Below are 23,489 nucleotides of genomic sequence, written 5' to 3' on the forward strand. Positions count from 1 at the left end.
CTTCAGAGAGTAAGCAAGCAGATCTGTGCAAGGTGTGTGAGTCGCACTACTCACCCCGGATATGTCTGCCACGCGGTGGATAGGCACTTCCTTCTTGCTATGCAATCCTTTGCCATTCTTAATAGCTCTGAAAAGTAAGAGGAAAGAAACTAATCAAAAGGAATGAAATACACCAAGAGACGGATAGGTGGGAAAATGAGGAGAAAAGCAGCAGTGCCGGTGAGGGCGGCATCGCATCAGCCACGTGTCCACTGTCGAGCAGCCAGGCGAACCAGAGGGGGAGAACGCAGAGCTACATCTCTCCCAAGCCCAGGGACCAGCACCGCTGCCAGGAGGCCTGGGCATCAGACAGCTTTCTTCCCTAGTTCCCAACTTAAAGGCACTGTACCAGGCACAAAAGAAGAATCAGTCTGAAGGGCACAACCCTAAGAAACAGAAGTAATAATGTTTCTTTCAGCTTTTAATCACATGAAGCATTTCAAATGCAAAATATGTAGCTAGTGTTCCAATTCTAATGGTAATAAGTTCCTCCCAGGTAAAAAGGTAAGTTGCACTGAATGAAGCAATATTGCATAGAGAAGTCATTTAACAGAACACTACAGAACCAACGTTAAGTCTCATTTTCAATCAGTCTCAGGTGGTAATACCTGGGATTTACCAGGGCTCTGAGAAGCTGCCACACATCTGACCAGAGGTTGAGTTCCTCGGATCTCCCATCTTTTATCTCCTAATTCTTTGAGTGGTACCTTCAGAGGCAGAAACCTGAGCACCACTGGGTTGTGATCCAGAACTGCTATCAAGAGCTTCAGCTTTAGGAATTGCAAATAGTTCCCAATACTTCTCACTGGTGCAGCCATTAGTCATCTGGGGGTCCTACCTTGGGCCATGAGGGAGCACTGACAACTCCAGGCGTGCCAAGGTGGGTTGTCATTTGCACAGTAACAGTAGAGGACTAGGGGCTGGAGTATTGGAAGCTGAGGCAGGACCCAGTCCTCCGGGCTCAAGTCTCTCTTGCCATCAGCAGGCATGGCAGGATTAGGAGCCTCCTGCATACTACAACCTGTGGAAGGCAGGGCAAGCTCACTTCCGCCCTGACTGCAGCTCATCCCCTTCCAGGGGAAGTCCCCTTGGGGGGACCGAGGATAGTATTACACTACACACCAAGGACAATCAAAACAAACAGATCCGTCCTGTGAGCACACAGCTCCGTGGCAGCACTGATGAGCACACAGCCCTCCCTGGGGCTCAGGAACACTTCAAACTCCTGGAGGAGAAGGCCTGAGCAGGAAGTGAGAAGGCCAAGGCCGCGGGCTGGTAGACAAATTCTACTTTGTTTCAAGCAGTTTCATGCCACAACCTAAAACCCAGGTTTTAGCCAACATTGAACATGATATTGAGGCAGGTTGAGGATGACAGCCAAAGCTGAAAAACACGAAAAACGTGAAGAACATCACATAACATTTAAATTGACACAACTAAAAAAAAAAAATTGACACAACTTCCCAACACGAAGTCAATCTTAAGGGGAAACAACCCAAAAGAACAAAAACCTTGATTTATGCTCTACCTGGTTCTTCTAAAGCATATCATGAAGTTACTCACACTCAGGCATTTCTTCTGGAAAAGCCTTCCTCAAAGACTTAATCATTTTCACACTTCAACGTATGGGTTGTTAAATTAGATCAATTTCTGGCACACTCAGAAGCCAGCATGAAAGCAGCATTGTACCATCACACAGAAACTGAGAACCAGTTCTTATTTTGTTGATTTTTACAAGAGAGAATCAAAATTAAAGAGTAGAGAGCTAATCAGGAAGTTGCAATGACACCCAGCTAGGAAGCCTCGCAGGTCAAGGCGCTCACCAGAGCAGCCTACCAAGCCGTGTGAGGGGTAGCCAGGGAGCCAGCCCAGTGGGCTATGCCAGGTGTGCTGCCTTCCACCTGCTGAGCTTTACGGGTGCTTGAACCCGTGGTGCTGCGGACATAATTGGGTAACCCACCTCCAGGAAATCTCTGACCACCTGATACGAGGCTGATGTCACAGCAAGAGCACATGCCTCAGAGAGCAAAGGAGCAAAGCCATGAGCCAGGGTCTTGCCACAGCTTGTCCCATTAAGGGAGCACAGCTTTCTACGCCTTGACCACAAGAACCTGATGTGTCAGCTCGGGAACAGGTGTAAACAGACTGTGGAAATCCAGGCTGTGCTGTAAGCAAGCTCTGCTGCCATGCGTCCACTTGGCAGTGGCCTCTGTCACACTTCAGGGAACAGCTGGTTGGGAGGTATTCGTGAAACTGGCCTGCAGTGTCAGAGGGTAGGCATGTAGAGGTTTGCTTCCTCTCACACGTACTCCATGGGGCCAACATACAGCTCTGCCCGCACTGCCTCGCTCTGAGGATCCGAAAGAGCTCTATACGCCCTTTCATTAAGAAAGGCAGCAAGCTGTCAACTTCGCCCCTTTGTCTGCTCCATTGCCACTAAGTCACAAAGCAGGAAAATGAGGCAATGGGGCAAGACACAGGCTGCTCCTTTCAGAGCACAGCTGGCACAGCGGGACAGACTGCAGCCAGCAGCAGTGTCCACTAGGAACAAAAGCGTCACCACCAAGCAGGAAGTCAGGCTGAGTCTCCAGACACGTAAAGTGAACTGAGTACAGTTTTCAAGGGCACAGGGCTGTCAGAGGTGACAGTGTGGAGACGGTCTCCATTGACGTCACAGGAAAACAAATTCCTATGTCCCAAGTGCTGCTACTTTCCCTCTAGGGTAGGGTTGGGGGAATACCTGGACCCTGTAAGCCTGGAGAAATCATTTCAACTAGCCCAGCCAAGACAACCACAGATGGGATTCAAAATTCAGTAACTCCACAGCAACTAACTATAAGTCCATAATTTTGTAAGGCCCACCAATGACACTTGGCGGATAGGACTTCCTTACAGCACAACTGGCCCAAGGCCTCAGCACAACAGGATTAGACTTTCCACATCCATCCGCATGTGGGACCAGAATTTGTTTGGAGGACTCGTGGCTCCAAGCCTACACAGTCAATCATCTCCAAGATGGAAGTCTCAGCATGGTGCTAGCAGCCCCTTCAGTGCCAACATGCAAGCCACAATCTTATCACCACTTCAAAGAAGGCATAGCATTCTTTCCATTCATAATATTTACTTTACCCAATCCCTTCATATCGAGGGTGGCTCACACACATTCCCTGAATATGCCTCTGCCTCTGAGGTTTACATTTTGCAATGCTGACTGGTACCTATAGATAGAAGGATTTCCTAGTTCAGGCATCATAATGCACAGCTAGGCCCTTTGCAATTCCTTTGGTCTAGAGCCTCACCAACTGAACTTCAAGAGAACAAGATAACTCATTCAATCTCTCTGATAACCATATACCATTTTGATTTCACACTAGACATCATTCTAACATGAATTCACAAAACAAAAATCTTTAGAGGCAGGCATTTACGAAAGAAGCATGTAGCTCTGACTCCTTACTCTAGCTTGCTGCCAATGAAGAAACTGAGAGGTAGTCATGATGGCTGCACTCAAGTGAACTGGGCTCCTGCTACCCACGTGAGAGGCCTGGCCCAAGCCCAGGAACTGTAGGCAACTGGGCAGTGAGGCAGTACATGGGAGCTCCTTGTGTTTCTCCCCACCCCCGAAAAAGGGGGATAGTGGTAAAGAGGAAGGTGGGCTATAGTAATTTGAACAAACCAGTTATAGAAAACTTACTGTGGTTTATAGTAAGTGGTTTCCAATGTGAGCTTCATTTATTCAGACTTAAGAAACTAACAAAGTTACATTTTTTGGGAATAAAAAAAATCACTGCTGCATGCAAGATGTAGGCGTGTCTTATCCTGGGATAAAAGGAACGGAAGCAATCCTTCACAATTCCTAGGTCAGAAAGTGAGGTGGGGATGTAGAGGGAGCTAAGCTCCCTACAGGTGTACAGGAAGCAGGTATGCACAAAGGAGTTAGCAACAAATGTAGACGTGGGGTCCACACTGTGGGACTGTGGGTTAAACCACCACCTGCAAGTGCTGGGCCAACTTGTGCCTGCTCTGCTTCTGAATCTTCTAATCTAGCTGCCTGCTCGTCTGCCTAGCAAGGTAACCAAATGTGGCCCAAGGGTCTGGACTTCTGCCACCCGCGTGGGAGACCCAGATGGGGTTCCTGCTCCTGGCTTTCACAGTCAAGGTCCACTATTGCTGTCATTTGGAGAACAAATCAGTAGATTGAAGATCTCTATCTCTCCCTTTCTCTATGTAACTATTTCCAATAATGAATCTTGGAAAGGAAAAGTAGAAATTCTAGATGCAAAGTATCCTGCAAATAAAGAAAGCTATGAAGCTGATTTCCTCTTCACACTCAGCTACAAAATCCTCTGAAGTGATAATTATTAAAATTATCATCTTCCTAAGAAATTCCCAAAGGATTAGAGCAAAAGTAAGATGGGGATGTACCATATATGAGCAGAGTCAACTCTCAAACATACCCAGCCACCTGATGTGGCAAAGGAGCCAAACCAGGCAAGTACCGGTGACGTTCAAGATGATTTCATATTCAATTAGCCAAGAGCTGGTAGAGACTACTCAGCAGGAATCGCAGGAGAGCCACGAATGCAGAGTGCATGAAAAGGGAGAGACAGGAGTCACGAGCAATACAGACTAGGACATCACAAACCCAAGCTTGCGCCTTGCACACCTCATTCTCCATCACTTACGGACACCACAGTTCCAGTTCTAATGAAGAAGAAATGACCAATCTGAACACAAACAGAAAACACACACTCATTTGACAGTGGTCAGTGGCTGTCACATGCTACTGTGCGTTAAAAGTAGCAGAAGAACATCTTCAAAAAGAAATTGCTGGGCCTTAGAGTTGGCTGAGAGTTCACATTTGACAAGCTTTCAAGCGATAAAGATACTGCTGGTCTGAGAATGACTGGTGTAGGAAGACAAGGGATAAAATTCAAGAAAGTCAAGGGTCAACTGTTATCACTTTCTTGTTATGACTTTGTTGAGGACTGAAATGATATATTCAGGATTATAGTGTTTAACTGTATGCAATGTTTTGGGGGTTGTCTGAGGGAGCAAGAACTTCTTAGCTAAGAGAACAGTGGCATGGGAGAGAACGGACAAAGGGTCAGAGATGATGACACAGGGATGGGGGTGGGCGTGTGCATGTGGCAAACATGACCATATCTTCTAGAAAGGTTAGCCTGGGACTACTCCAGTGAGCATGCACTAATGACCACAGAAAGATCTAGCAAGGAGGATTTCTCACTACCAGCTCATCATTTGACCATGACCTGCACAATCAACTACAGTCTGGTATACAAAGAGAGCAGATGAAGCTAAGAATCTGCACCTTAGGCCCCTTACTCTAGTCATCAAAAAGTGCCTTATACTGGGAGGTATATCAGAAGCAACTGGGGTGGGTAGGAAGGAGATGGATAGGAAGAAAGGAGTGAACACATCCTCTTAATATCGTGAAGGAGAAAATGATTTGAAATGGAGGCATTATGCATCTTGTTAGAAGTGGCCATTTGTGCCGCCTTAAATGCAAATTGATTACTGCTATTTGGATGTTGAGTGCATCATCTTTTTTGAAGAAAGGGAAAAGCTAAATTTCCCCACATGCAGCTGTATCGTCAAATCATTTCCCCAGCCCAGCTCTTTCGCTGCATTTTCTTGTTATCACATGCACTTGCAATAGCTGATCTATCCAACTTTCCACCAGTGAATGCCCCTCCCCACAGCATATCACAACACGTGCTAACTCCACTCAGAAACCTCTGACTGTGACTCCTGATTGAAAGCCCCCTCCAAAAAGGCGGGGATCGAGGGAGAAAGCCATGAGGATTATTATTTAAGAGAAGACCAGTTTCCTACCTCTGACAGTTTCCAACCTGTTCTGGAATAATGTAATGTAGCTAGGTGAGGAGGGCAGCACATAACTCAACTGATGCCTGTTTTTGATGGGGCTTGAGTCCTAAAACACCAGGGAGTTAGTCTATGAAGGGTAGAGTGGAACTGCAAGACAGAGTTCTGTTTTCACTACTGTGTGGTGTGGGCTCTGCTATTATTCAAAGACAATTTTTGACTTGTTGAGGTCATCACATTGAAAGTGAGAAATCCTGACTTATTTAAGGCTGTACCATTAAAACCACGAGAAGATAAGGGAGGCTGAACAGAACAGATGAATTATAGGGAGAGAATCGCATGAAAAAATTTAATAGAAATCAGAGACGGAATAAAAGAAAAAAGATGTAATGCAGCAGTATTAATCGTAGAGAAAGAAGAGAAGAAGGCCAAAGGAAACTGGAAAGAAAAGAGAAGGACTAGGGAACATAGCAATATTCAGACACCATTGAAATTATTTAATGTCTGTCCCTCTGAGATTCTATGCTTTGCAACTGGTTAAGTCTATTAACATTTTTTGCTCACTACTATTATCCCCAAAGCCTTGGACCCAGGAAACATTCAAGGAAATGAGCATACAGATACGAAATGAACACAAAACCATCATGTGCAAGAAAAAACAGCTCTGAACACCAGTTCCTGAGAGAAAACAGGTGTGTTTTCTTGGAGAATGGATTAACCCATCTAATCTACGCTCTGTAGCAGGATACGTTAAGGTTAAAATTTCAAGGCACAGCTTCAACTGATTTTCCCAATGGACTGGTACAGAAATGAAATGTGCTGCTTATCAGGAGCTGGAACAGTCAGCTATACCCTAAAGGTGCAGTTGTAAAGCTGTATCCTGTAGGTTAGCAATAGAAAGTGCTAGCAAGTTAAGTTTTCACATTCTCTTCATAACCACTAAGAGTGCTAATAAAACTGAAAATACACATATATAGAATCTATAAAAAGTTTTTTTCTTTTAAGACACAAGTTTAAGACACAAGTCATTTAACAGAAAACGAAGATGGAATGGGCTTAGTATGATGCCTCAATTGGCTAATCCTCCACTTACAAGAGCCAGGATCCCACAAAGGCACTGGAACATGTCCCGGCTGCTACACTTCCCATCCAGCTCCCTGTCTGTGCCCTGGAAAAGTAGTGGAGCGTAATAGAAAACCTTGGTGCCCTGCACCCATATGGTAGACATGCAGAAAGTTCCTGGCTTTGAATTGGCTTTGTTCCAGCTGCAGTGATGTTTTAGATCTTTATCTTTCTCTTTAAACTTGCCTTTCCAATAAAGATAAATAATAAATCTTAAAACAGACGCACACACAACAATCCACTAACTACCTTACACATCAGAAAAAAAGTGGTGCCGCTCTAGCTAAGATCAACATAGACGACTGAGAGTACCTGCTTCCCAGAGGCAAGGTACTTATAAAGCCATGAAATACACTCAACCATCACTACACAAAACCATGTAGAAACTGGTAAGCTCACTATGGCCCCAGCAGCTGTATCACCAAGAAAGAAACTCAACCACAACTCTATCCTTAATAATGACCTTGGTGTAGGAAGCAAAGCTATCAACAAGTGGATACAGCCATTGCTGCAAAAGCCAGAGAAAAGCCTACTATCAGAGGGCAGTGTCAATCACACTGTCAGGGTAGGGAACACAACACTAGTGGCTATGGGGTTTGAAGCCTGCTTTTTCCAGAAGGCTTGGGAAGCGGCTCCCCAGGCAACACTGACAGGCAGACAGGCTCACGCCTACCTCTCGAGACAAACGGCAGTGCCACAGTTCTGACTGCACATTGTGCCAGGCAAGAATCAGAATATACATGAAAAGATAAGAGATGGCCTGCCCTTTATCCTCTCCAGAGATAACCCTAGCCTCATTATGTATGTCCAGAATGAATCTAAATTCATTTGAATCTGCTCAGACGCTAGATTGTTCAATACAACTGCTATCCAACAGTCAAGCTGGGGCATCAATTTCTTTTCTGAATATGTATACATGTTGAAATCACTAAATCTTGGAATTAAAAGGTGCCTCACAGGAATAAAGTCCCAACTTTGGGATGAACAAAACACCTGTGTCTTCTGGTAATATGTCAAAGAGCTTAAGAATTTCTAGGCTATTTTAAATATTACATTTTAAAGCAAAGCTATTAGTCCCTTTAAGAGAATGTCCAGCAATGAGTCTCCCACCTTGCCCCATGCCCGGACACCATAATAAACAGTGACACACAGCCAGGCTGTGCTCTGACTGTAGGTCTCACCCGTTCTTGAGTGTCCACAGCATGTCAAAGAACAGACGGACAGTGCCATGAGGAGAAAGGTCCCACTGCAGCCTCTCCGGGATTGCACCGAGACAGGATGTCAAGCATACGGCTGAGGGTGGCGCCGAGTGACCCCTCTATTCTACGAGATCCCAGGGAGGGTCCCCATCATGGACAACCCACAAACCTGGACACACACAAGAAGGGTCAGGAGCCATTAGTTCAAGCTCTACCTATGACTTAGGGCTCACCCACACACAGCAGGCAGCCGGCCAGCTCCCTGAGACACAGCAATAGAAAAAGAATCGGAAAGGTTGGAATACCAGAATCGGTGATACAACATCAGAACCATACATAAAAGAAAAAAATGAGGCCTGTGGAACCCCTGCCAAGCACAGTGGTGAGGGAGAGGTGGGCAGGATCAGGGTTGTCAGGGACACAGGGGTCAAGCAGCACCCAAGTTCCTTGTGTAAAAAATAGAGGACATGCAACCTGGAGCTCTTGGAATCCACACACAAAAAAATGAAAGGCTCTAAATGGGGCCCATGAGAGAAAGAAGGCTGTGAGTACAGCAGGACCTGTCACAGCCTTCCTGATCTTGCTAGGACACAAGGTAATGGGTGAGGAAGCAGCTGATGACAAACAACTGAGTTGAAAAGGAAGGCCACCTTTGGAGAATGGGAAGTTGATTTACCCTCTAAACAAGAAAGAGGCAGCTTCCTTTGTGTTTGTGACACAGTGAGAGTGCCCCTAAAGCAGACAGACTTCTGAAGCAAGGAACCTGGAGGGGGCCTGCAAACTAAGCACGGCTGTGGGGTGGGGCAGCTGGTGTCTCGCAGGCAACGGGCAAACAGTAAACTGGTGTCTTCCCCAGCCCTGCCCCATCACTTGGACTCCCCATGAGCCCTGAACACAGCACTCCCCAAGTGCCCAACAGACGATGTGAGCACGGTGGGCCGGTCCCAGCCCCTTGCAGAGGAAGCACTGGCTGCACAGCCATAGCAAAGCTCATCAACTCCTAGGCAGGCAGCTGCACTGACCTGAGAAGTCGCACAAGTTAACAGGCTGCCCTTCTTCTCCAAATGTACAAGGCTTCTCACAAAGGATTAATGCCTGAGTAGTGTGCTGGAAGGCAGACTGAACGGAAGAGCACCGTGTGCTGCTGCTGAGCCCTCTGGCAACACTCGAAGCATAGTCAGGACCAGAGAAACCCGCAGGCAGGACACCCTCGTGGGGAGACACCAACTGCCACGATGGCCTTGCAATGCTAGTTTGCCCACCTTGCTTTACCTGAAGACTTTCATAATGAGTGACTAATAGGAATGCAGCAGATGTTGCAAATTTGGCCTTTGCCAAAGTATTAGATACAGTACCTCAAGAAATGTACTTGGGAAATTAGTTGAAATTGGCTTGGTGCAATACATAATCACTGAAGAGTAAAAAGTGGCTGAAGGATGACAAACAAAAGGCAGTTAAGTGACAGTCCATGCAGCAAGAGACCTGGGGTCAACACAAAGCCACACTTGTGCAGGGGTTCTATTCAGGGCCTGGAGAAGGAGTAAAGAACTCACTAATGAGATCTGTAGAGGACATCGAGCTGGGAGGTAAAGAAACTGGATCGACAGGGGCATAAAACCACAAAGCAGAGTTCAACTGGAAAAAAATACAGCTCATCTACCTGGGGGAAAACAACCCTAAGCTCAGACAACAGTCAACAGCCAGGCAGGGCTGCAGAACATGCTAGAGTGTAACAGACACGAGGCGGAATGCTACGAGAACCAGGGGATGATGCTGGGGGAAATGAGGGCCTGGCACTACCGAGTGCCATTAAGACAGGTGGTCTGTAAACGAGGCTAACATCACCAAGTTCAAAACTCAGGGCTTCCTGTGCTGAAAATATCTTTTCATGACCACTGCTGTCTAGTGGGCCATTCTGTTCTTTCTTGGAGCTTTCTTTACCTCACTGGGAGTGAACTACAAGGTGGTACTGGGCCGCCACCCTGGGGCAGGCTGACACCACCATTCCCAATGATCACCCAGTCACAGTTCATACGGGTCCTTTCTCCTACTAGCTTGCGAGAATTGTACTGCCTCAGGACCATGCCCAACTGGCTTGCAGAAGTGGCTAATTTCTCTCCGTTTACTCAACCTGCAACAAGTGCAATGACCTTGAAGCCAATTTTTCCACCATCAGTCTGAATGCAATGGCTCAACACAATTATCTCTAGGCAGCTCACCGCTTTAGCAAGCAAGCGTCTTATTACATTACTTGAGCGTAGAATAAGCACCGGACCAAAGAAGCTGTTTTCTCCTAAAACCTAAAAATTTCACTGTCTCTGCATACCCACGAAACATTAGAGCACAACATAACTATTTCTTACTGCATAATAAGAGAGTTTATTCTGGTCTCACTTTCCAAAGCAGCTTTTATGTCCATGCTTACCCGGCTGCTGGAATTAAATATTCACTAGTGGCAGAGTAAGCCCAGGGTAGAAAACAAGACTCTATATCCCATTGTACTGCTAAGTACTCCTGAGGCTCTGGGAGTGCACAATACATTCTTCAACACACCCTGAAAGTCGACCAGGCATGGCTCCCCATAGACCTACCCTGCAATCCCATGTATGCTTCTGTCATTTTCCATTTTCCTGAGGAGCTCGAGGATTACATGGTACGAAGGCATGTGAAATCACATTTCCTATTGTGGGTCCCAGGGCCCACCTGTCTTACCCGTAACGACAGTCAGGAGAGAAGGGGAAGTGGGAAGGCTAGGCGGAACGCCAGCTACAAACTATATTTCATCACTGCTTTTAAATGGCTATTAAGGAGCCCCAAACAACCAAAGATATGGGTATTTTTCACTGGGCTTTTGGTATTTAAGAATCAGGCCCTACTGGGAAAAAGCCACCAGGATGAATCCGAAAAGCCACAAGAGCTTCCCAGGCTGACCAGTTAGCTGACACTCTGTGTGACACTGCTGACGCTCTATCCATCACCATGCCAAACATGGCTGCTGAAGGGAAATGCTACAAAGCAGGGCAATATGCCGGGCCAAAGGGCAAGAAAAGTGATCACACTGACAAAGCTGAAGCTGGATTTACCCCCTTTCCGACTGCAGAGCATAAACTGACAACTACCAAGGAAGTTGGTCTAAACGGGTCCTAGAATCCATGGCAAAACTGTAGACAGGCTCAGCCCCCTGTGAATTACTGTGACCCACCTAGATGATTGTCAGCCAACAACCAGTTGGGGATACTGTTCTAGCCAGGTCAGCAACTGATATAGTTCAGTTTCCAGTGCCTCCCCCAGCAGCAGCACCCAGTGACCAAAGCAGCCCTGAGTGAGCCTTGGGGACTGTCAACGGCAAGAAACTGCTGAACGGGACGCATGTTCTCGGTGCAGCCAGCCACGTAAAATGTCACAGGGCTTCTCAAATGCACTCTTGCCAGCTGTCACAAGCATTTGAAAACAAAAACTCATTTCCTAGTAAATATTTTCATCTCTTCTGTCGTGACAAAGGTTCTAGAGGTGATAAATGGGGGGGGGGGGCTGGAAGCAGAGGTCGCCGGAGGGGAGAAACAGTGGCAAATATACGGCACACTCCAGCAGGGGCAGACTGTGAGTGCCCAGAATGCTGACGAAAATACAGCTACACAGACAGATCATATCTAATCAGAAATGGGGGTGCATGTATTAAAAATGGAGGTTCAGGTACACCAACTCAAGGTCAGACAGCAAGTTCAAGGTGTGCCTTCCTTCTTCTCATGGGAAAACCAGGAACAATTAAAACGAAACAAGTTTTCTGAGCTTATTACGTTCCAGCCCCTTCTGCTCAGGTTGAGGCACAGCCGTGAGAAACGGACGAGTGGGGCTGTGGTGCCAACGTGTCTGGAGACGTGTCGTCTTACCTGGCCTCGGCGGCAAGCAGCTCATCATAGTGTGAGGATCGCTGGTCGTCATCTTGCCGGTATCTGATCACGGTCGCGAGGCCTTTGCTGACAAGAGCCTCGGCAATGTTGCTGTAACAGAAAAGATGGGTCAGTGAGCAGTGCAGGTGCACATGGGGCTCAGTCAACAGAAATGATAATGGTTAGCACCTGGAGGTCTTAATGCACTCAGGCAGAGGGAGGGAGAAGCTGAGGACTTCAAGACCAATGAGCTGCTCAGTGAGAAATCCAAAGAAAAGGTTGAATAACAAAGTTCCCTAGCTCAGCACTTTTCTGGTTAGTACGGTCAGATGCTATATCAATCCACACATAAAACTAGCAGAAAATATCTGTAAAAAGCCCACATTAGGCCAGGCTATTTGCAGAATGTTATAAACAAACCACTACCCGCAAGAAAGTCTGCTCTCAAGTACCAGGCACAGAGTCAAAAAAAACCAAGCACATAAAAGCGTGACCTAAATTTTTCAAAATCTCCTTCTCTAGCCTCATCTATAACCAGAAAATGTCGCTTCAGTTTCGCAATGTTAGCAGCACTGGCCAACAGAGGATTTCTCATCAGAACTCCTCAGAGTGACCTCCCACCTAGGAGGGTTTGCAGAAGGGATGAATCATGAATGAAATGGGCGGGGGGGAGAGGAAGTTTGGTAGGACTAAGTGAGATGAAGTAATAAAAAAATTAAATCTCAGATGAGCAATTTCAGTGAAATACTCCAAGGGGAATGGGGAAGGTGGAATGTGCCTTCTTGGCTTCTTTTCATGGGAATGAGAAAACTGTTCCCAGCTTGGAATCAGAGATGGTACCAAGTGACCTATAGCTGCCAACTAGACACGCAAACTTGGGACATGACCTTCAGAGAAGCGATGCAGTGCACTCCCCCTGGTTCCGCCCCAACTTGGAAAGGAAACTTTAATGGGAACCATCCAACTGCAGAAGCAAATCAACTTCAAACACCGGAGAGCAAGAAGAATGATATTACAGAGGCTGAGTGGTGGGGATGTCTTTTTCTGTGTCTGGCAGAATTACACCAAAGGCCCCGATCACACCATCTGGCTCGCTGCCCTTTAGGGAGAGGGTATGGTGAGCAATAGGCTACTGTGCCATATGCTACGATTTAGTGCTATTTGAAAATGTAGTTAACTCAAAACATACTAGTGGTCCTTAAGATGTCACACTGGCGGGATGCTGGGAGCTGAACTAACCAGCATTTCCACACAGTTAAGCCACTGACGGGTTCTTTCATCAAAGCCTAGGAGAACATACTTCTTTTAAAAATGAGGAAAGAAAAAAATTGTGCCAGTGGAGAAAAGATGCTGTGTTGCTTCTCATTATATGTCCCTCTGCCGCCTGTTTATCTACTGCAGCATGATATTAATATCTCAAACCCGCCATGGAATTAGCACTTCTCAAAATCCACTCCCACAAAGAGGCTGCTTGCTGGCCACCCTGTCTCCTGAGTCACCACATCAGTGTGCTACTGGCAAACGCTGGCATTATCCCAGAGTTGTGTTTGGCACCATGGAGAAGGCAACAGCCCCAACCCAGCAGATGCAGATGCTGAGGAGTTAACTCTGACATCCAGGAGCCTCACCAGGGCAGGAAGGAGTTCCACCCAGCAGAGAACTATCAAGAAGGTGGGGGAGGAGGTGATGGAGGTGGGATGTGGGATGTGTGTGTGTGTGTGTCAGGGGGAACAACTCCACTTGGCAGGCTGCACGATGTCTTGATGATTTTAAATGCCAACAGAACAAAGAAATATTTGTTATTGCATTTCAAATTACCGAGCATTGACATTTTACAGTCAATACATGGGGTCTGCAGGAGAAAGCTGGAATAGCAGGAGCAGGTGAGCAAAACTCACACAATTAAGTTCCTATGTGAAAAGCCAGAGACTACAAAGTTAAACGGCACAAATGTTTAATGATCTACTCCTGCTAATGCTGCTCAAATCAATGCACCAAATTACTGAGCACCTGCCTGGCCCAAAAAATGAACAAAGGGCACGATTCTGCCTGACCCTTCCAAATCCTTGCCTCTTTATCCTATCAACAAACGTCTACAATCCAATTCTGACCTGCTTGTGGAGCTTCTAAGGCCTTGGATTCTCAAATCATTCCACAACCAGCCCTCTACTTTCCTCTGCCTTTTCTCTGAGGCTTAGCATCTAAGCCACGTTCCCTCAGAGACAGTTGTGGAGGAAGTAGAGTAAAACTACATGAACTAATAACAACTGTCCACATTGGCCATTTTGTACACGCTATACAAACGAGAATCTGCTGGGCGTGTTCTCAGCCCCATTATAAAATGTTCGTGACAACGTTAGGCAGTGCAAGGTGTACAGGGTGGGCTTTGGGCTTTCTACCACAGTTCTGACTACAGCTCTTTGTAACAAGTAAGACAATAAACATTTTCAGAATTACTGAACTCAGAATAAGTATAGCGTGGCAATAACAAACAAATCTTTTAAAGTATTTATTGGTTTTCATGTATTTGAAACATGGAGAGGCAAAGAAAGAAAGCTGTGGAGCCATATTGTGACAAATTTAGCCACAACTTGCATCCCATAAAGCAGTGCTGGTTCAGTTCCATTTCCGATCCAACCCTCTGCTAATACACCTGGGGAAGCCCCAGATGATGGTGTTTGGACTCCTGCCACCCATGAGTGACCTGGATGGAGTTCCCGGGTCCAGCTTTGGCTATTGTGGCCATGTGGGGGGGGGGGGGAGAAAAAAAAAACTGAGAGTGCAAGATGTCTCTTTGTTGCTGACACTCTGCCTTTCAAATAGTAAAAGAAAGCTATGAAAGAAAGATTGACAATGGATTGTTTCCACCTGCTGGTTCATGCCCTAAAAGCTCTGAGAAGCACAGAGATCCACAGGAGACGCCCACGTGGGCAACAAGGGCCCAGGCACGTGAGCTCCCTCTCAGTCTGCATCAGCAAGAAGGGGGATGGGAAGCAGGGAATGGCTGGGACTTGAGCTTGGCCCTCTGATCGGGACACAGGCATCCCCAGAGGCAGTTTACCTTGCTGCGCCTCAGTGCCCACCTCTTGCAAAATTCTTTGAATACTGTTTTAAGACATCCATAACAAATTTTGAAATATTGTTTAAAGTGTAAGAAAAACACCAACCATTTTGAAAATATAAGAGAACATTACTTATTTCCTGAGCCAAGTTTGCCTAGCACAGAATCAAAGAACAGTAACTTTCTGCACGCCTTCCCAGCTTTTGTCTTTCTTTCCCATTATCTGAGACTGCAATTTCCAAAGAGAATGAAGTGAGAGGGAGAAAATGGAATTAGCCTAGATCCATGTACTTGATTGTCTCATTCATTTCTTTTGGCTGCTAATAGAAAGGTCAGGAGATTTTCCCCTGGCTAAAGATGGCTCAAAAGCCGCCACCAGAGCCTTGATCAGCTGCCTGGTAAGAAGAGAGAACATTAAATTGTGTGCCATGACATTATGATGCTTTAGACAAATTTTAAGTCCTGCCTTCTTGAGTGTATCAGTAATTCTATTCCAATTACACATGCCCAGTGTGAAAGGATAATTCACAATCAGAATATAAAAAAGGGCTTGATAGCCTTGGAGGTCCAACAGTAAGTCATCTCTGTGCATCAGTTAAAAACACAGCAAAAAGTAGTTCTAGACAGAAGCGCTTCTCCAAACCAAACAAGAAATCTGGGGTTCTATTACAGTGAACATGTTCTATCAGGGATGATCAGGTGTTCCTGATAGAAGCACAAGTCACATGTGTCTGACACACAGGCTTTCTGGAACCACCTTCACTTCCATTCTCTTGCTTAGCAAGGAGGCAGTAATAAGTGCATACTCACACTAATAGATAGCTTCGCACCCATGGGACACTATACTTTGGCAACGTGCAGAAAACACATCCAAACAGAAACACAGAAATCTTGAAGAACCAGTAGCAGTTATAGTAGGTCTCCTGACATCTCTCCCTATCACAGTGCTGACACCAAGAGATGACTTGCTATTAAATCCCCAAGGCTATCAAGGCCTTTTGATGGGATTTTTTTCACTGTGTGTCAGGTTTATCTTAACTACACAATCAACATGCCCCTCCTTCTTTGAACCATTTGAGAATAAGGGGCCAACCAGTTTTACATATTAGTAAGTATTTCCCAGAAGCTAGGACATTTTCATACAAAGCAAATATAGCAGAACCAGAACATTAATGCAGACATATTACTGCCATCTAATCTACACACACAGAAGTCAAAGACTGTCAACTGATCTAATGGAATACTTTAAATAATAACAATAAAAGAATCTATAAGATGCATCCTTTATCTGACTGGAGCACATCCAATGACCCCCAATGGAGGCCTGAAACTAAGGACAGTCCTAAACTGTCTATGAGTGTACAATCAACAGATTAAGCCAAAAATGAATGCAAAATACTGGGGGAAACAACATCAGTATTTTATTACCACTCCCTAAGTAACACATTAAAAATTATATAAACAGCATTTATACTGCATTAGGTATTCTAATCTATAGATGATTAAAGAACATAGGAGAACATAAATTACATGAAAATCCTATCCTGTTCTATCTAAGGGGCCTGAGTAGCTATCAAGTCTGTGGTAGGTTCTGGAGCCAAACCTCCTAAGGACACAGAGGGACAACTGTACTATGTTGTTCTTCACACTTACATGCACGGCTATGATAAAGTTTCAGTTGTAAGTTAGGCATGGCAAGAAATTAAACATCAGTAAGAATAATAAAACAGAAATAGTAACAAACTGTTCTGAGTGTTACTTGATTGCGATGTGACCTCTCTCATAGTAGTTTCTTGTACTTTGACTTTTTCACTTAAAACAATCATGCTGCGTTCTTCTCTTTGGCAAATCCAAACTGCCAACATCACTCCACTTGTGCCTTGGGATGGATAGTCCAATAAGGGTTATCTGCATACTGGGATAGCTTATCTGATGATCAAACTGGCTTGTAAGTGGCCACAAAGATGGACAAAGGAATCAATCATATCACAGACAAGGCAGCAGGGTAGTGTCAGATTTCAAGATGTTACTCAGAACTGTCCACAGTTTAAGAGGTACCACTGCTTATGCCTTGAATTTCCCATTTGGGGGCTGGGGTTTACCATGGGTAGTGACGCTGAAGATAAATGATTACTGGAGACAGTGTTGCAGTGCAGTGGGTAAACAAACGGGGACTACTTCCAGATTCAGTGCTAAGTTCAGCTGTCACTTTTCTAAGCCTGGAATAATTTCTCTGCCTTTGTATGGTCTTGACACCATTGAAAAGCATGACCCATTACAGTTCTACTGTTTCTCAGAGAAACACTCCAGTTATGTATTGCTGCATGTTCATTTCATTATGGTGATGTCTACCAGGCTTCACTACAAAGTGACTCTCATATTCTTCATAATTAATAAGTATTTTGTGAGAAGAAACAGGTGAGAAGATGTGAGAGAGAGATCTTCTATCTCCTGGTTCAATCCCCAACTAGACGCTATAGTCAAAGGTTGGCCAGGCCACACCCAGGAGCCAAGCACTCCACCCAAATCTCCCACGGGGGTGGCAGAGGCCCAATACCTTGGGTATGAGCAAGGAAATGCATCAAATTTCAATTGCTTTTCTGATATGGGATACTGGCATTGCAAGTGGCAACATAACGTACAGTACTACAATGGCAGCATTGCGCCTTGAACTCACCAAACTCCCCAGTTATTCATTTATTTACTAATACTGGGGACTCAAGGGGTCTCAATTAATTCACAGGGTTATAATCCACTAAGAATGCTCTTTATTCTAATGAGCTCTATTTAGCCACTGAGATTCGGAACAAGCTGGCTTCACTGTCCTTTGAACATGTTCCTCCTTACTATTTCAGCCCTTCCTGGGGTTTCTGGGAAGACAATACAATCCGGGTTTGTCATCTACTTTCACTCCTGGCTCAGGAACAAGCAATTTAACTAAGAAGCCAGAGTTTACATCTATATTTCTGTCTCTCTCTAACTCCTGAACCATGTGTGGCAGTCAGGACCATGTGTCTCTTGGATCCCCAATTGCAAGAAACACAACTGCTGATTTCTGAAATGTATCACTACTATTTCAGCCAAGGCTGGAATTCCCAAGCTGCTCCAAGCCAATAACTGGGCTCAGCAGAAACACTAGTAATGCTGAGACACAGGACTCCTCTGATGGCCAACTGTGATTTGAAGACTCTCCATCACGAGAAAGGAACTCTACTGAGAATTTCCCCAGAGCTCACACTTTTTTTCAACTCTTCCTCATTCCCTCCATTCTCCACAGGGATTTGGACTAATGACAGTCTGGCGGCTTTTCTAGTCTGCCCATTTTCCCCCTGGTACGTTTACTTACAAGGTCAATCAACAGCCCTGTACGTAACCAATCCTGCATTGCTCCTGTCAGCCCCTTCCTGACTCAGATGCCAGCGCCCTGCCACTGAGCTTTGGAGACAGAATGGACTCCATCCAGATCATCTCTCAGATTAGATAAACATGCCTGCTTTGATTTACCTTAAAACAGCTGTTTATGTTCTTCCCCAAACACCAATCATGAATAACTTGCCATAGGAAAAAAAGCAAGAAAAGGCAGAAAGAGATGCTCCAAGCTGATTTTGCATACTCAGGACAGAACCAGACTATCTGTCATGTATTTCCCTATCTGGTAATCCTTGGAGCTAAAGGGAATCCATATTTAAACAAGGAAAAAAATCAACATAACAACTTCTTTATGTACATATACAGTCTGACATTCTGTGACTTCAACTATTTTGTACTTTTAACTTAAAGGGAATATAGCACTTGATAAAACATAATTTAGGTAAAATGGAGATAAAGACGTCAAGAGTGTGTATACGGAATAATATTTAACACCGTCCATACTCACACACACATCCCTAACATAAAAAGGATTCTCTAACATAAAAAGGATAACAGATGACTCAGTGGCTCAGGCTCAGATCTTAATCTAACTCTCTGAGCTTGACAATTTCCACTTAAAACCCATCTACATTTTATCAGTCACTGGGGTATCCAGGGAGATTACAAATGCAGAATATTCTCTGTAAGGCAAATATGTGTGCGCACACATGCCAAATAAACTCAAGAAGAAATGCTTTTGCAATGCATTTCAGTCAAAGCTGAGAAAAAGATAACCAACAGCTATATATGCATTTAGAACAGTCATTTCATCCATAGAAATGCCCATACCTCATACACATGCACACAATAACACATCTAAAGTTCAGAATTCCTTTCTGATAACTTCAGGGCCTGGGGACTCTAGCTCGCAAAATCAACACCCCGCCCCCCATTTCCTATGGCTAAGTACTAAAGGAGAGCAGGCCTGCTTCCTGGACCTCTGTCACTTCTACCTTTAGGGTGCCACTGTCCTCATGACAGATAAATGCCTCCATTCCTTTAGCAATATTGGCTGTAAGTGTTCTCACACACACTGCTTTGGACCTCACACTAATTTCTGATATAGAACATGGCTGTTTTGATTCCTTGTCCACCACTCCAAGCAGATTCCACTGTGGAACTGTTGTAGAAAAGAACAGGTTATTCTTTGTAGGTTATTTTTTTGTGTAGGGTTATTTCTTTGCAGCTAGGTCACCATGGGATTCAGCAAAAACACAGAAAACTCAAAAACTTGAAAAACGTTTCCTTAGAGCATGAGTTGTGCACTTACTTATATGCCTCTCTGGAGAATGTGGCTTCCCTGGGCCAGAAGATGCCAAACAACTGAGGGAAATACTCAACAGCTAACAGGTCTAACCCAGGCTCCCTTCAATTTCCCATGTACATTCATCTTAAGAACTCTGACATCCATGCTGCTATACGGGGGGTCATGGCAACTGCAGACTTGAGAATTACATTTTATAAGGATTCTTCAGGTGAAACTGCACTCGCCAACACCAGCTGGTTCTCCCGGCTGCTCAACTGCTGACCAGTTCTGTGCAAACGCGCCTGGCCAGGCAGCAGGAGATTCCCCACATACCTGGGCTCCCATACACATATGGGAGACCCGGATAAAACTCCAGGCTCCGACATCAGCCTGGTGCAGCCTCAGCTCCAGCCACTGTGGTCATTTGCGGAGTGAGCCAGGAGTTGGAACATCTCTATCTCTGCATTGCTGCCCTTCAAAATAAATAAGTAAAAATAACCAAACACTGAAAAAACTTAAAAATAAATTTCATTACAGTGCAAATTTTTTTAATTCATGCATGTTTTTCATAATGTACTTTTTCTATCAACTTTACGAAGGACCCTCATAAGATAACATAAGTCTGCCAAGATTAAGAAAAAGAGGTAAAAGAGCTAAGAGACAATGGGTGATGGAAAAATCTCTTACTAAATTAAGATATTCCAATCAAGACTCAAGGAGAATGTCCGACAAACGAACAGAACAATCCAAATACAAACTGTAAGGAACCTATCTCCAGGGGGAACACTAAAGCCCTTGACCCATCCTTATTTACTTATTTTTTTAAATATCTCAACCTCTCCAAGCTGATGTAGATCACTGAGTTTTGTGTATGTGCATTTTCATTTTCTTACCTCTGCCTATACACCCAGAAGGCACCTTTGCACACAGCTCAGCAGCATCTGCAGATGGGAGATTTGGTTTTGGAAACATCACTAAATGGAAACAGGTGAGGTGGCACCATATATCCTTTCTAGATCTACAAAATATCACTCTTACCATCGTCCCTATTTTTCCACTTTCGTTTAGATTTATGTGGTTCCAAAATTGACTCAAATTGAGTTTTAAATTTTTTTTACACCGAATAACTTCTTTTTCCATTCAACTAGTTCTGTCACTAGGATAGCCACCAGAGGATCCAACGAGCAGCTACCATCTCAGCATTCAACACAGTCAGAAAAGAGAGAAAGATTCAAAGGCTCCTAAATCCCGAGACACACTTCAGCTCCAAGGGTGAAGTGGTGGTGGTGGTGGTGGTGTGTGCGTGTGTGTGCGTGTGTGACCGAGGGCACAGAAGACCTCCTCTGGGCTCAGGTGCTCATGTGGCCTAGACAACCTACAAGTTCATTACTCTTAGCCTTCTAAGATCAAAAGACAATCTATCAGTCCAACTCTGATTTCATGGAAAGCCTCACCCAAAACCCTGCACGCATGAATGGCTGCATAGGGAGCAAACCTTCACAGTGAATCAGGGGGGAGGGGAGAACCGCTCTAGACCAATCTCATCAGTCAATATTAATTTAGATTTAATGAGCATTTGGATGCCACACAAGTCTGTGAGTTTCCACAGAACATAGGGTTAAGAGCACTTCGTACACTAGAAAGGAGCTGTGAGCACGAGGAACTCCTGGGTACAGTGACCAGGTTTTAATGAATCCTAATCACTCTTCTTTATGGAGAGCGGAAATGAGAACAATAGAGATTCATATGTGTGCATTCCAATAAGAATTCAACAGCAGACATGATTAGAAACCATAAGGGAAGCAGTACAGGAAGGCAGGAGGGAAGAAAAGAGGGAAGCAGGTAGAGTAAGAAAGGAGAAAATGGCATTCTTTCACACTACTTTCTAAAATCCCCTAGTATACAGCAGTTCAAACTTCGCTGACCCACACTTGAGCACTAACAAAATGCTGTCTGGCTTCAGAGTCCATATCCCAGCACCAACAGCACCTGCAGAATGAAAACAACACCAAAACTAAGTGGGAAGTTGGGTGTAAAAGAGAGTGAAAAGAAATAGCATGTCATATTCACAACGCCAGAATAGCTAGTTCTCTGTTGCAAGGTATATCTGAGCCATATCATACTCGCTGTTTTTCACACAGTTACAGCCTCCCTAGGTAAACTAGCACTCAGAGGAAAACAAGATACGGACAGACTAGAGAATAATAGAATTAGAGATCTAAGCGACTCCACAAACTTGGCCAGTGCAGGGAACAGTGCTGGGAATACAGGTCACAGAGATTTGGAAAAAAAAAAAAAAAGGAACATCAAATAGCTTGATCGAATAGGCGTGCTTAGTAAACAGGCATTTATTCTGCCCCCTGGGTCTCTGCATACTGTCATCCTCCTGCCCCTCTTATTGGGCGGTTTCATTTATTCAGCAGTTCCGTGCTCACATCTTTCTAAGTGCAGCAAGACTCTGGCATATTCCATGATGCCAATTCCTCTGAGAGTACCACTGTACTCCAAGTCAGCAAAATATCTGGAGAAGGCAGGACAATGATGAATCCTGGCGGAATCACGTGGACATATCAGCATCAAAGCCCACTTGCACACATCTGCACTATCAACCTGACCCCCAATCACCAAACCCCAGAGAGGCAACAGCTCAGAAATACGAAGCCTGCTTCACTAGAGGAGACTGGACGGACTCCTATCTGAATTTCCTAATGACGTACCATGGCACAATGTCCTCAAAGTGACCTGAGTGAGGAGGACAAACACACTTAGAGAAACCAATTCTTCCAAAAAAAATAACATTACCACTAAGCTACTACATCATGCTGGAAGAAAGTAAATGGGACAATAAAAATGTCCTTCCAATTCAACCAAACTGGTCCACTCCCTGCTAAATGTGCTGTGCATTCACATGTCCAACTATTTGCAGGACATGTGAATTTATATGATTCATCATGTAAATCCTGGCATTTCAAGAATAACACTCACTTCCCTACATTCAATCTTTCCCAGATCCAAACAGATCAGTGCATCCTCCTAAAAGCTTTAGCTGTGTGGGACATGCAGGCTTCCATGCTCCCAAAGCTCGTGTCCCTTCCATTCACACAGCAAACCTTCCATGTCAAGTCAATAATGGTTCCTCCCATTAACGTGTTCTTTTCCATTGTTTCTTTCTGTTTTAGCTGAAAACATCACTGCCTTTTCTCTGAACTCCCAGTCTTCTGGCAATGCTGATGGATCACGGATACTCTCAGTTTACCGCTGCAAGAAAAGAGCTGGGCTGGCCAAGACACTGCAGATAACACTGATGTTCAAGTTGCTAATCCTAAATGGCCCATGAATGACACTACAAATATTTAAATGGTCCCCTGGCAGAAAAGAGGTTCTGCATCCCTGTAAAAGTATCCGGCTGCTGAGGAATCCCTCTCAACACACTCACAGAGGGCAGGCCCGGAAGTAGTCAACATGAAGGCTATTCTTGAAGGACAGTGGTGGGGAGGGGGGAAGAGGAGGAGGCAGAATGGGCGAGGAAGGTGATGGAGGGCAGGACTGAGCAGAGAAAAGTGGCGTGAGAAAATGGTGGAGGAAAGGACAGGAAGAGTAATACTTGTTGCGCACTATTCTCAATGCACCGCACTTATTAACTCATTTAATCTTCATGAAATACCAATGAGATA

At 44.9% G+C, this 23,489-nt stretch overlaps 1 protein-coding gene across 1 annotated transcript in view; it reads right to left on the reverse strand.

Moving 5' to 3' along the window:
• Window positions 1–23,489, reverse strand: part of SND1 (staphylococcal nuclease and tudor domain containing 1) — a 383,215-nt gene that overhangs the window by 166,264 nt on the left and 193,462 nt on the right. The window contains exons 13-14 of the mRNA XM_004592504.4: window positions 12,098–12,208; window positions 55–127 (exon numbers count right to left, since the gene is read on the reverse strand). Coding sequence (XP_004592561.2) covers window positions 55–127; window positions 12,098–12,208 — 184 coding nt within the window. The remainder of the gene's footprint in view (window positions 1–54; window positions 128–12,097; window positions 12,209–23,489) is intronic.

Source organism: Ochotona princeps, chromosome 25, assembly GCF_030435755.1.
Source record: "Ochotona princeps isolate mOchPri1 chromosome 25, mOchPri1.hap1, whole genome shotgun sequence".
Taxonomy (NCBI): Eukaryota; Metazoa; Chordata; class Mammalia; order Lagomorpha; family Ochotonidae; genus Ochotona; species Ochotona princeps.